General features: G+C 48.1%; 3 protein-coding genes across 3 annotated transcripts; 2 read left to right on the plus strand and 1 right to left on the minus strand.

Annotated features, from left to right (window-relative positions):
* The first annotated feature begins 286 nt into the window (after window positions 1-286).
* On the plus strand, window positions 287-4,027 carry V8C40DRAFT_159755 (uncharacterized protein). Its single transcript, XM_083211435.1, has 7 exons — window positions 287-1,811; window positions 1,868-2,042; window positions 2,106-2,424; window positions 2,489-2,518; window positions 2,576-2,742; window positions 2,798-3,149; window positions 3,209-4,027. The coding sequence occupies exons 1-7, from the start codon at window positions 533-535 to the stop codon at window positions 3,950-3,952; spliced, it is 3,066 nt and encodes a 1,021-aa protein (XP_083076157.1). The 5' UTR covers window positions 287-532; the 3' UTR covers window positions 3,953-4,027.
* A 2,601-nt stretch (window positions 4,028-6,628) lies between these two features.
* Window positions 6,629-11,694, plus strand: V8C40DRAFT_159811 (WSC domain-containing protein). The gene is made up of 3 exons (XM_083211436.1): window positions 6,629-6,895; window positions 6,951-10,098; window positions 10,156-11,694. The coding sequence occupies exons 1-3, from the start codon at window positions 6,786-6,788 to the stop codon at window positions 11,608-11,610; spliced, it is 4,713 nt and encodes a 1,570-aa protein (XP_083076158.1). The 5' UTR covers window positions 6,629-6,785; the 3' UTR covers window positions 11,611-11,694.
* Window positions 11,695-11,762: 68 nt separating this feature from the next.
* Window positions 11,763-13,061, minus strand: V8C40DRAFT_237250 (DUF427 domain-containing protein). The gene is made up of 3 exons (XM_083214209.1): window positions 12,932-13,061; window positions 12,469-12,830; window positions 11,763-12,386 (listed from the first exon to the last, which is right to left on the minus strand). The coding sequence occupies exons 1-3, from the start codon at window positions 12,958-12,960 to the stop codon at window positions 11,983-11,985; spliced, it is 795 nt and encodes a 264-aa protein (XP_083076159.1). The 5' UTR covers window positions 12,961-13,061; the 3' UTR covers window positions 11,763-11,982.
* Window positions 13,062-13,538: the final 477 nt, after the last annotated feature.

Genomic DNA, 13,538 nt, shown 5'->3' on the forward strand with positions numbered 1-13,538 from the left:
GATGATGTGGAAAATTGAGAATAAATTGGATAGAATACGGACGAAGGGTAGCGACACAGCTTCAAGAAATAGGAGTGCCAGTGTATGGTGTTGGATCAGGAGATTTGTCAAAGATTTCAACTCCGCGCCCCCCTCCCCCCACGTCTCCTCCAGCAGCCTTGCGAGCCTTGCGAGCCTTGCGATAGGAGTTCGGTGTTATCTTAATGTAACGTGACATTTACCCTCCAAATACTGCAAAGGTATACTGACTTTTGCTATTCGCTGTTTCGAACCCCCAAAACAGTAGCTTTTTGGGGGGAACGGTTTCGTCATTTCGAGTTCATGGCCTTGCTTTCTCAATAACCCCACCATCATTTCTTACTTCTACCTTCTACAACGCCATGAAAGCGAGCAAATATTGACTGCTTCCATTATTCCTACCAAACCTCTCTAATTAACAGGTCGATAAATTTGTATATCTTCGAGAGAGCAACTGATTGCCTCAGATTGCAGGATACAGGCAATATATACCAGGCCTTGTGAACTTCCCAAAATGACGAATAGGAACAGGGACAAAATCGACCAGGGTAGTGACGATGAGTTTTACGCCGTTCCAAAAATGGTGATAGACATAGAAGACGAAGTTGAAATAAAATCTGAGACGATTATTGATGAGATCGTGAAATCAGATATAAATTTCAGCGAGCCGAAATCAACAGTGGTCGAAAGATTCTACAACAAATATAAGGAAACCTTCAAAAAACAAGAAGATCGAAAGGCCATTCCCGAACCTGGAAATATTCTTCATGTCCTTGCCAGCTGCAGTTCACCACATGATAAATCATCAGATTATTGGACCAGTGAGAAGCTCACAAGTTTTCTGCGATGGATTCTGGTTGACCATTCCGCCTTACTCGAGGGTAAGATCCAAGACAAAAAGGAATTTCCTCTCCATCGAGCTTTATTTAAAAGGAATCATTCTTTTATACAAGCTGTCGTCGAGTTTGATGCCCTGAAAAATGCGAAGACTGTGTTAGCACAGACCAGGTCCCGCAGGAACTATATACAAGCGGCTATTATGGCTGAATCACCAATGGTCGTCAGTATAGCCAGAAGATGCTTTGAACTGACACTCCCAGTCTGGAACGGCTCGGGTAAATCTGGAAAGGAGAGTGAAACTCCGTTTCACATTGCTGTGCGCAAAGTATTCCATCTCAACGGACTTTCCATGGACAAAGTACTACTGGCAGAAGCTGATATTGGAGAGTACTCCGGTATTAAGAGATCATACGACGAATGGAAACAGCAGTGCGTTATTAAACGAAGAAGCAAAGATGACAGCGCTCCTATACAGCCGTTGATGATTGCCAGCCAAGACAACGGATCTACTACAGACGGTAGTAACAATAATTCTCTCGCGAAATCGGAGAGATCGATTCACCATATTCCTCGCGAGTCCGTTGTACAGCTTATTCTTCAGCTTATAGAGGAGAATCAAAAGTTGAAGTCTATCTCTCAGGTAGATATCGTCAAGTTGTTGATCGAACTAGCCCAGGACTCCCTAGAGAGTTTAAGCCGCACCGATAGGGGGCCTATTGAGGTCCGAGAGACACCTTATCAAGAAAGGGTTGCTAGGCTTGGGGAAGCCTGGGATGAGTTGATTGGCATACTCAAAAAGGATAACATCCATGTTGATAATAGTGGCTTGACTGAAGAAGAGGCCATGCGCAGTGTCGTTATTGGTGACCCGGTGGCAGATACAATCAGATATCATTGTCTGCGCCACTTTGACCGTGACAAGATTGCAAGATGTCTCTACCAACCCGGGGATGGTAGGTACCGAGTTATCAGTTTGCCTGAAGATAATCATCGCAGCTAATGGATTCAGAACGTCACATCGACTTCGACCTTGCAGGGTTAAGGAACCCGACGATATCAAATGCCTTTCTGAGCCGCCTGGGGAAACACCTACGATTTGAAAGCATCCTAAAATATGTTGCACTTCCAAAACTAGCCCTTGAGGATCATAGTGCAGATACAGACGAGCAAAACCGGGAATCCAGGTATGTCCTCTTAATAAAGAGTGTTGAGACAACAGAAAGAGAATTAACACTTGCTTGTTCCAGCCAGCTAAGTGGTCGACAAGATTCGAACGATCTTAGGGCAGTTTTTCAGTGGCTACGAAATAACAACGTGAAGAGGATTATTAAAGTCTCAGTGATCGATTACGGAAGCCCATGTCACAGTGATGCTGCCATTGAAAAGGCTTTGGAGGGCTTTAACGTCGAGATTTGGGACTGGAAAAAAGTCGATTTGTGCACTAACGTGATTGCAAATTCGACAACTGAGTCTCGCCATATATCCTTGTATTCATCTTGCAATAGCGCTGTATTGATGGGTTGGGCTAGCTCTGATGGCTTGGGAAATCGACAGAAGTTTAAAAACGTAAGACACCTCTTCTTCAATTCCAAGGCAAGCAAAGTCTCGAACTTGCACTAAGTTAAAACAGCTTGAACATGTTCGCCTCTTCATTGCTAAAGTAAGTACGCCATAGAATGAACGAGAACGCAGTGGCTTGTTACTGACATTTAATAAGGGTCAGGAAGGAGATAGAAGGACATCATACATTAACGAATTCATAAAGAAGGTTCAGGCTTTTGATTCGAATGCCAAAGAGAAGAAGATATCTGTAGAATATCATTTGGATGATGGAAATGTGAGTTTTGCCGCCGACTTTAAGAATGATGAGATATCCGAGCAACAGTAAGTGCTATCCACCCATTCTATGGCCTGGTAGTAGAGCTCACATACACTCAAGGGAGGTTCAATGGATAAGTCAGGTTAAAGAATTTTCACGGTTTATGAGAAATATCCCCCGGAAAGAAAGGGAAGGAATAGCACCAATCAAGATCGCAATTATTGATGATGGTGTGGACGCATCACTGGAGTTTCTCGTTGGACAGATCGCGGGAGGAAAGTCGTTCTGTCCGTACGCGAGCTCTTCTGACCTTATGAACGCATATTATGTTCCATCTGGACAACATGGAACTATGATGGCTGATCTTATCTGCCAGATCTGCCCATCGTGCCGGTTATATGTAGCTCGCCTTGACGAGCGCCCTAGTCGCTCAGATTCAACTCGACAGATTACAATGGCGTCAGCTGCAGAGGTAGGCCCCATCCAAGGACAATTGGAAATAGAGACTAAACTAACATTATTCTAAATCAGGCGGTCAGGTGGGCCGTTGCTTGTAAGGTGGACATTATCTCTATGAGCTGGACAATTGATGGTACCACGGCCGACGCCAGCGATATTGCCTTGCTCGACAGTGCTATCAACGATGCGAAGAACAATAATATTCTTATGTTCTGCTCCACTAGCGACCATGGAAGTACTTCGAGTGACAACTATTATCCAGCGAAGACAGCGGAGTGCATCCGTATTGGCGCTGCTACGGCATTGGGTGATAAATGCACCTGGGTACCCGAGCAGTACGATTATCTTCTTCCAGGAAAAAATTTACCATTTCAGTGGAAGCGTCAAGATGGAGTTTCGAGTTGGTATGAATCTGGCAGTTCGCTTGCCACAGCGCTGGCTGCTGGCCTCGCTGGTTTGCTCTTATACTGCGACCATGCTACCAACACTGGCAGCACGAACTCAACGCCAGAGGAGAGACTGCATACTAAGAAAGCTATGAGTCACTTGTTTTCTAACCTCTCCGTGACCTCTAAGGATCATAAATTCCTCCGTGCCGATATTTGGTTCGGCAAAAAGTTCCGCCGGTATCTGCAAGAAGAACTCCGCGTGAATATCCAAGAAGATCACCGTCAGACAGTAGTCTCCTCCCGATCTACAAAGTACCTAACAACGGCAACATCGAATGAGCAAGTGAAGCTCTCCGAAATAATTTGGTCCGAGAAATGCAAAAACGCATTGAGGAGATTGCTCAAAGAAATGGATAACGTGGAATAATTAGTACCTAGGTACTTAGTACCAAGCTCGGGTAGTTCAAATAATAAGGGTAGTACTGAGTACAGGTACTTTAGTGGTTACAAGCTTGTGAAGTTATACTTATGTTTGTTACGACCTGGTGTTTTGCAACATATCGATCCTTTGAATCAGACCTGGTTCCATTACACAATTTATTACAATGGCCTAATCGTTTGTCCTGTTAGCTACGGTATGGGAGATCACTTCACTATTGTCTATCGGTGCCTTGATAGTGGTCTGCACAGCTGCTCTCCATTCATCAAATTTATAAATGGATTCTCCATAGGTTAAATTTTCTTATCACGCGGGCTTTAATTAAAGAACAGTACATAATGAATAGAATTAAATGCTGTTAGTGGAAGTACGTTTCCCCTGCTATTAAAAGCATTCCTAAACTGGTGTACGATGGTATGGATGGCAAAAAGTTAGGAAGAAGTGCTCGGAGAAATAGGTGAGCAGTAAATTGGCATTGTACGAGAAAGTGAGAGAAAGTGACGCCGGAATTCAGGCGTTTCATATTCTTATGATTCTTGGAGGTTACGCTATGGATTCATTATTATTATAAATATTTCCAAGGTCAAATGTGAACTCTTTGTAATACTAGGGAGTGAATGCGTTTCGTTTATCTTCATGATAATCGCAAGGGACATATTTGATTGTGGCAGCAATGGGGCTAGATGCGGCAGGTGAATGTCTATGTTCCATTTATGTTCCATTTCGCCACCAATATATTCGAATGTGGTTGCTGATACGAAGATATTTCCCATGAATGCTACCGCACTTGATCGATACGGACATACCCTATAAGATGGTAAGCGATATCGGTTTTGACGTAGCCAAGACCTGCCATTGCCACCGGGAATTAAATTGGGAAGCGAGCGGGATTGCAATTGATCAATGTTCCCGTGTTTCTGTTTTTAGCCGGGTGTCTAGACTCTTCTTTGCTTTCAGTTCAGCCATTGCTGTCATCCAAAGCTGTTCAGCTGCTCAGTTGGGGCATGGAGTATGTGTAACATAAAAAAGATTTGAACCGTGCTGGTTGTCTGTGCTGAGCGCCGGATCACGATACTCCTCTCTTTTGCCGGAAAAAGATGAGAGAATCCATGGTCAGCAATATCCTGCGCGCCACCAATAAAAGCCATGATAACAATGTTCCGACCACCTGGGCCCAGGTTGAGGCAGGGGTCTGCAATCTCACCTGCGTGCTTCCAGGGCGGAAAAGCTATTGAGAGAGATATCGTCGGAAAAGTGTGACCCAGTTGCATACACGGACCTGCATTCAATATTCCTAAATTGAGAGATTCCAGACCTTGGCTACCAAATTTGGCAGCGGCACGTTGGGGGCGCAAGCAGCCTCAGCTGGGAATCCCAAGGGCGAGATTGCTGTTGTGTATCGTGTCTAAGACAGAGTTATCGGCATATGCAGGACGCCTCAATGGCAAACTTGCGGTAGAGCTGAAGAGGAAGCAGTATGTGCGGGATGGCGGCTATTGATTGTGCCGCCAAATATTGATTGCTGACTGATTGTGTGAACGGCGGTGGAAATTAATCCTGGTGAGGCGTTTGGGAGTGCCGGGGGAGCGGGAAGAAGCTGAAATCGCGATACTTCCCGTCCTTTTTCGGTCCACAGTAATGTTCATGTTTCTAGTGCAAGGAACCTTTCAAGCATTGTGTTTGTATGAAGTCCTGGAATAGAACTGTACAGTATTAGATATGTAGACGCGTGATAAACCTAGACTGGCTTGTACAAAGGACGGATCGGCGAACCTGAATGATGCATCTAAACATGCTTCTTTGTCCACTGTGGGACCCCCCTGGCACGAACTCTTTGCGTCTTGATTACATCCACTCATGTACATGGATGTTATCTGTCTTGCCCTGCCATTACTATCACCTATTCGTCTGCCTGTAGTTCATTGTCTCACACAGCGGCGTCCATGATTCATCCTTCCATTGTTCTCTACAGAAACAACTTGGCATACATGCGGCTCTACTGCATGTCTACAGCATCAAATGTCTTGGACCCCCGAGATCGATTTAATGTCCATGCTGCATTAACCCAAATGCCTGGCACCTTTGTGCCGCATGCGCCACCGAGCTTGCAGGGGTTGATGCTGTCAGGCACCCGCTATTAGAGCGCGGATGGCTCTGATTAGAGCCTGGCTTGAGCACTGACAGGCCTGACGCCAGGCTGTATGCGGCTACTGCTCTGTTCCTGGCGGCTTGCAAAGGTCCCGATGTCCTCTCCAGTGTTTGGTTTAGCCCACGCACGTTCTCTTCTTCTTTTGCTCCCCGGAAGCCAGCCCTCGACCTCGAATATCCACACGCCGCGGAGACTTGCCGAATCCCCTGGCTCGTTATCATATCCAGATGGACCGGCACACGGCGAGAGTGGGATTGAGATTGGGCTCGTGCGTTCAATGTTTCCAGCTGGCTTCGGGTTGCCTCTGCTGAGAGGGTCTGCCGTCAAGGTCTGCCGTCTACGTCGCACCGATGGCTAACGCTTCCAATATTGCCAGCATCGTCGAGCCGCGTCTCCACTGGCAAAGGTGCAAAGCAGGGGACCGGATAAGATGGCAAGATGCCAAGTATAGACCCTGCGGCTCGATGGACCTTTTCGCCTTCTCATCCCCTGGTCAGGCAGCGTGGTTCAGCTTTTGGTGACCCGAAAGCCGGTATCGACTGCTTGGCGCTGAAATATCCATGGACGGCTTGGTTATCGATCGTTCCGTTTCCTTAAGAGGAGCGAGTATCCCCTGCTTTGCTTGCTGCTAGCCATCAACATCTTCTTGTCCTATCGTTGAGACTTGCAGCAATGGGGCTGGCTGTGCTGTTCATCACGGCCTTTGTCGGCCTGGCCAAAGGCCTGGCTTCGACCGATACCATCACTTGGGGTGGTGACAATTCCAGAACTGGATACCAAACGTAAGAGAACTCCCTCATTCGTATTGAATCCGTGCAGCAGCTAATGTGCAAGCAGCAACCACAACATGGATCCCTCCGTCGTCGGGAGTTCCTCATTTGGCCAATTGTTCCAAACTCGACTTCCTGGCACCTATGCCGGTTCTGCCGAACAAATCTTTTCTCAGCCTCTCGTCTATACGCCCAGTGGCGGGACTAAGCAGTATGTGTATGTGGCCACACAACAGAACAATGTTTACAAGCTCGACGCAAAGACGGGCGACATTGTGGCCTCTAGGAATCTTCACATCCCTTTCTTGGCTGCAGACCTCGATGGATGTGTTGACATCAACCCCAACATTGGAATCACGGCAACGGGTGTGATTGATCCTGATACCGATACCATCTACTATACCTCAAAGACATATGTCGACCAAACCGCATTGGGCGTACCTCAGGGTCGTGATGCTGCCCGATACTTTTTTCACGCGTTAGACGCCAATGATCTCAGCGAGAGGCCCAACTTTCCAGTTCCTCTTGATGGTATCATTGCTCGCAACAACGACTTGCGAATGTTCACTGGTGGGATTCATCTCCAACGAACCGCGTTGCTTCACAGTGGCCAGTTTATCTACGGTGGTTTTGCGTCACATTGCGTCCAGTACAATTTCACCGGCTGGATCATGGGCTGGGACAAGACTACTGGCGAAGTGGTTGAGCACTATGCCATGGAAGGCAAGGGCGTTGCAAACGATATTAAAGGTGCTGGCGTTTGGATGTCTGGCGGAGGCATTGCCTCTGACGACGCTGGCTCTATTTGGTACGCGACTGGAAATGGCTACGCATCCCAACTAGCCAACGTTCCCGTTAAGGGCTTCAATCCTCCCACGTCGTTGGAAGAGGCCGCTGTTCACATGGCAATCAACTCGAATGGTTCTCTGAGTCTGGTAGATTTCTTCATGCCCTGGGAGAAACAGGCTTTGGACGGCGCTGATAAAGATCTCGGCACCAGTCCTCTCGAGATCCTGCCAAACGAATTCGCCTGTGGTGATGTAAAGCGCATCGGTGTCGTTACTGGCAAAAGCGGCAAGACATACTGGCTAAATTTGGATAATTTGGGTGGCTACAGAAACGGGCCCAACAATCTGGATGATGCTATTCAAGTCTACCAGAACGACAACTCCGTCTACGCTGGCGCAGGTGTCTATCCTCTAGAAGGCGGCTACATCTACATCAACGTTATTCAACACCCGTCCAATATCTTCAAGTTTTCATGTACTGATGGCGTTCCTTCGTTTACCAAAGTTGCCACGACTCCCGAAACGAATGCCTACATCCTCGGCGTCAGCCATGGAACCACCACGTCCCTCAACGGCCAGCCAGGAACTGGTCTTCTCTGGGTGACAGATGTTCAAGGTTTGAATCTCCGCATCTACGACGCCGTCCCCAAGAATGGCTTGCTCAACATGATCAATTCATTCAACATCCCTGGCGTCATGAAGTTCACTCGACCTGTCTTTGGAGATGCCATTGTGTATGTTGGCACCAACCAGGGCCTCTTCTACGGTTTCGGATCGCCCGTTAACGCACCCCTCAACTGCACATCTCCTGTTGCCTTTGGCAATGTCGATCTGAAAACATCCAGCGCTTCCCAGTCTGTTGAATGCACGGCCCTGGTTGACGTTACTGTTACTGGTGTTGGGCTCGACTCCTCCAAAGACTTTAGCATATCCGGTCTTCCCAACACACCTCTCCAATTAGCAGAAGGTAACTCTTTTACTATTCAAGCCAAGTTCAGCCCTACAGTTGTCGGACTCATTTCAAACGATATTGTTGTTAACACTACGAATGGTGTTGGTGGCTACAGCCCCAATACCCACGCCCGACTGACTGGAACTGGCCAAAGCCCCGGCCCTCTACTGTCTGCCGCCCCAACCACGATTACTTTCCAGGGTGTTGTTACTGGGCAAGACCCCGGCGGCGTCACGGAAACCCTGATACTCAACAATCTTGGAAATGGACCTCTGACTATCCAGAGTGTTCAGTATTCATCAACTAGTTCCTCTGGCCCTTGGCAAACATGGAATGGTTCGGGCAATTTGACAGTCGGCAAGTTTGCTTTCCAAAAGATGCCTACTTCTCTCGGACCTCAATCGAGTGCTGCTATCCAAATTCAGTTTGATGGCTCTGAGAGTGGTACTTTCTCTGGCTTTGTCACGTTTGTATCCAACGGTGGCAACCAAACGGTTTCTATCGCTGGTTCTTCCGGCCCTGCTGCCGTTGCACTGCTCGAGTTTCAGACCCCTGATGAGTCTGGTTGGACAAAATATGTCAATGGCACTCCCTTTACGTTTGGAAATGTTACCCAGAACAACGGCCGCTCGCTCAAGTTCCGCATTACCAACAATGCAACAAAGGGCGGTGTCAACCTGTCTCTTACCGTTTCAAAGCCACCTTTTGGCGTCGCCGGCCTCGTTCGAGCCCTTAATCAGGTAGACCTTGCAGAGGGAACATCCTTGGCTCCAGGAGAGAGTGCGAACGCCACCCTCACCTGTACCGTCCCTAAATCCCAGTGGGATGTCGATCCTTACAACGGCACTGCACAATGGACTTTGAACACCAATGACCCGAACCTTGGAAAGCAGTTTATACAGTTCTTTTGTCAGGCTGTGTCAGAGCAAGCTCCCCCTCTGTTGCCCAACAGCGACCAGAGTCGATACCGATATATTGGATGCTACAAGGAGAACAACCCAGGCCGCCAGCTTTCCAACCAGCTTTACGGAAGTGATGACAGCACCAACGCCATGTGTGTCTCTGCATGCGCTGATAAGAATTATGCCTACTGTGGCACTCAATACCATACAGAGTGCTGGGGAGGCAACACCATTCCAAATCTCAAGGTGGACGACTCTAACTGTAATTACTACTGCGGTGGAGATATCAATCAGGTGTGCGGTGGAAATGGCGATGGCACTGCGGCGTATATCTCTGTTTTTGCCGATGCCCTTCAACCGGGAGATGGCTCAACGAATCCTCCACCACCAACCGGAGGCCCTGTTGTGAATCCCGGCGTTGATGGCTATGCTAGCGTTGGATGCTACACTGAAGCCACCGACGCGCGTGCTCTCCCTCATGAAGTGGACACTGATAAGCGGACTGTGGCTCAATGTGTTGATGCCTGTAAAGTTGGTCATTACACTTATGCCGGTGTTGAATATGGGGGCGAGGTGAGTAATTTGCATAGCACCGGTTTCAATGATGAGTTTGCTAACTTTGTGTTGTAGTGCTGGTGCGGTGATTCCTTTGGCGATGGAGCCGTTCCTGCTCCCGTCGCGGATTGTGCTATGACTTGCAATGACAATTCTACCGAATATTGTGGCGGCCCGAATCGTCTCAACGTGTATAAACTCGACACTGCTGCTGTGTCCACGACAGCTTCTACCACTATTGGTACAGCCACCATCACTTCTCCCCCGGTCGAAAGTACCACTACTTCGCCCCCAGATGAAAGCACAACTACTTCTCCTTCAGATGAGAGCACCACGGCGATTGCAACTACAACGAGCTTTTCCTCTGGCAGTCCGACGCCTACTGGTCCGGTTGTTAATCCTGGGCAAGATGGCTACAAAAGCATTGGATGTTATACCGAAGCGACAGACGCTCGAGCTCTTGCCAATTTCATCGAGACAGCCAACCAGACGGTCGCAGACTGTCTACATGCGTGCAAGGCAGACGACTACACTTATGCTGGCCTTGAGTATGGCGGAGAATGCTGGTGTGATAATTCATTTGGCAAGGGATCCGTTCCCGCACCTATTGAGGACTGCAGCATGACTTGTAACGGCAACTCGACAGAGTTTTGTGGTGGTCCGAACAGGCTCAATGTGTACCAGCTCAAGAAGCTGGCCACCACAACCTCTGTGCCCGCAACTACTGTGCCTGCAACCACTGCCTCTGCTACTTCATCAACTACGTCTATTGCAACTCCTACTGGCCCTGCGATCAAGAAATCAGTCAGAGGTTACACATACCAGGGATGCTGGGAGGAGCCGCCTAATGATCGAGTCATCATTGCTCAGATGTATGCTAACGACTCGATGACACTCGAGTCTTGCGCCGATTTCTGCAAAGGCTTCACTTACTTTGGAACCGAGTATGGTAGAGAGTGCTACTGTGGTGATGTCTTGAAGGAAGGCAGCCAAAAGGCCACCAATCAAGATGACTGCTCGTTCCTTTGCGCCGGTAATGACAATGAATTCTGCGGCGCTGGATCTAGACTCGAACTATACAAGCTCTTGTCGAATGCTACAACAACTGCATCACCATCTAGCAGTCCAACGTCGCCTATTGAACCATCTAGCACCCCGACAATGCCTACTGCTGTTACAGATCCCGTGATCTTCCAGGGCAACAAGAACTTTACCTTTTATGGATGTTTCGCAGAGCCTTCGGCGGGCAAGCTGATGGACAATCAAGCTTACAATAATGATACGACCATGACACCTCAGGTCTGCTTTTCTCATTGTGCGCAGTACAAGTACGCTGGTGTCGAGTATGGCCAAGAGTGTTGGTGTGGCGACACTTTGAATCTCGCGGGCTGGGAAGACTCTACGCCGGGCAAGACTGTGACGGTTGACGAGTGTAATATGTTGTGTCCTGGAAACTCTACAGAATACTGTGGTGCTGGAAATAGGTTGCAACTGTATGTGAAGAAGACGGCTGTTAGTCGACGATGGTGAATGTGAGTATGAACGCAGAGGATATGATGTGACATTGAGCGCTTGGTCATGTAATAGATATAGCGTCCTTTTCCTGCGTGGTATTTTCTACGGGTAATGGTTTGGGTATACACGATGATGGCGAATATGAGAAAATGGGTTACTTGTACTTGTAATATAAATAAATTTCTAGAGAAGGATATTAAACTGCAATGCTTCATTCTGAGTTTGTAGACGTTGCAATCTGAGGTCATGGCAGCATCTGTTCTCCTTCTTCCCCAGCCTCATATTGTCATTACTTTTTAACCAATATCCCATCTTGAAGTCGTTAGATCGTAATCGAGTAAAGTGATTTATATCTCCCATCAATGTGAAGCAAATCACATCATCAATTTACTCCACCTTCTTGCCATCCAAAAAGATTTCCACCTTTTCATTATAAAACGATACAAGTCCAGCAATAGCCGCACTCTCATGAATAGTCGACTTATAGTACCAAATAATGTCCTTGTACTCCTTTCCATCAAGAACAACGTCGTAGTACTCGGCAGTTCCCTTATAAGGACAGTAAGTGGTAGTTGTGCTAGGGCGGAGGATGGCGGGATCGACGGCGCCGAGAGGTAGATAGTAGCGGACCCTGAGGCCGGTCTCGTGGAGGTGGTTCGCGAAGGAGGCCTTTGCGACAGTCTTGCCGGCGATGCGGACCTCGATGGGGCGGGTGGAGGGGAGGATGTCGATGCGCTTGAAGGGGTCTTTGGGGTGGCCGTAGATGGGGAGGTCTTCTTCGAGCCAGGTGTCTTTTTTGACAGATATAAATATTAGTATATAGAGGATAATGATTAAGAGGAGAAAGGAGAGAAGATGTGAAGCAAAACTCACCTGCTGCTGCAAACTCTATCCTCACCAGTCCTGCGAGTTCTCCCCAGCTGCTATCGAATCTCACAACCCGGTTTGTCGTCTTTGTAGGGATGCCGTCTTTCCCGGCGACGGTGAGTTCAGCGACGGCGACTCGAGCGGAGGCATCGGCCTCGCCTTTGACGGGCTGGACATCTTTGAGGGTGGCGTTCTTGATCTCGGATTCAGGGACGTAGTAATGGGGGTAATAATCGTGCTCCCAGACGAGGGCGGCGCTGGTGGTGTCGACGATGACGACGTGGTTGAAGACGATGCGGATGCGGCGAGGCGTGGGGAGGACCTTGTTGGGGCCTTGTTTGAGGAGGTGGGTTGCGAGCTCAGAGAGGCTGGAGGGTAAAGAGTTAGCAAGAGATTGAATGTGAAAAAGAAAAGTTGTGTTGGCGATGAGGTGGTGAGGTTAGAGGTGAGAATGTGAGCAGTGACATACTCTGATCCGGAAGCTCCTGGAAGAGGCATGATGGCAGCAAATATGTATTGATGATGATTTATTTACAAAGTCTGGGGGTATAAGATTAAAGTTGAGATAATGGAAACAAGGACAATGAAGAGATGTGACGTGCAACAGCGCGATCTATATAGAAATCCAGGGCCCAGGAATTAAAGTTGCGTGACAGGACTACTAGCTACAGTACGCATTGTGTCATCCAGCCTTCAATGGGTTTGTCGGTATGCGATAGCTAAGCATCAAAGTGCGAGACCCCGCAAGCTCGCTATACGGAGGCGCATGACGCCATGGGCTAGGGCAGCAGTTGCGAGATTCGGAAATAGTTGCAGAGATGTGGTAATTGGTGGTACGTATAAGTAAATAATTGCTGCATGAGGGGAATGCAGCTGGGTTTTGGGGGATTCGGCTGTCGCTTGAACGTGGTTGCAGGCACCATGAGAGAGACTTGAAGCTCAAACATGTTGATGGAATAGCTCTCGAGGTTTGGTTGATGCCGTCAAAAAAAGATTGATGCATCACCAATTCAACCTTCACAGATGCAGAACATAGAACAAACTCTATGATTCCAAAATCCGGCTCTCAAGAAGAT

The sequence above is a fragment of the Trichoderma camerunense genome (genome assembly GCF_050948025.1).
Source record: "Trichoderma camerunense strain CBS 138272 chromosome Unknown V8C40scaffold_4, whole genome shotgun sequence".
NCBI classification, from domain to species: domain Eukaryota; kingdom Fungi; phylum Ascomycota; class Sordariomycetes; order Hypocreales; family Hypocreaceae; genus Trichoderma; species Trichoderma camerunense.

What these genes read in the sequence shown, in the direction of transcription:
- V8C40DRAFT_159755 (XM_083211435.1), top strand. Translation starts at nt 533, where the DNA reads ATGACGAATAGGAACAGGGACAAAATCGACCAGGGTAGTGACGATGAG. An exon ending in TCTCTACCAACCCGGGGATG is followed by an intron (nt 1,812 to 1,867) that starts GTAGGTACCGAG and finishes TAATGGATTCAG; the next exon opens with AACGTCACATCGACTTCGAC. An exon ending in GAGCAAAACCGGGAATCCAG is followed by an intron (nt 2,043 to 2,105) that starts GTATGTCCTCTT and finishes TGCTTGTTCCAG; the next exon opens with CCAGCTAAGTGGTCGACAAG.
- V8C40DRAFT_159811 (XM_083211436.1), top strand. Translation starts at nt 6,786, where the DNA reads ATGGGGCTGGCTGTGCTGTTCATCACGGCCTTTGTCGGCCTGGCCAAA. An exon ending in TCCAGAACTGGATACCAAAC is followed by an intron (nt 6,896 to 6,950) that starts GTAAGAGAACTC and finishes ATGTGCAAGCAG; the next exon opens with CAACCACAACATGGATCCCT. An exon ending in GTGTTGAATATGGGGGCGAG is followed by an intron (nt 10,099 to 10,155) that starts GTGAGTAATTTG and finishes TTTGTGTTGTAG; the next exon opens with TGCTGGTGCGGTGATTCCTT.
- V8C40DRAFT_237250 (XM_083214209.1), bottom strand. Translation starts at nt 12,960, where the DNA reads ATGCCTCTTCCAGGAGCTTCCGGATCAGA. An exon ending in CCAGGAGCTTCCGGATCAGA is followed by an intron (nt 12,831 to 12,931) that starts GTATGTCACTGC and finishes TTTACCCTCCAG; the next exon opens with CCTCTCTGAGCTCGCAACCC. An exon ending in GATAGAGTTTGCAGCAGCAG is followed by an intron (nt 12,387 to 12,468) that starts GTGAGTTTTGCT and finishes CTGTCAAAAAAG; the next exon opens with ACACCTGGCTCGAAGAAGAC.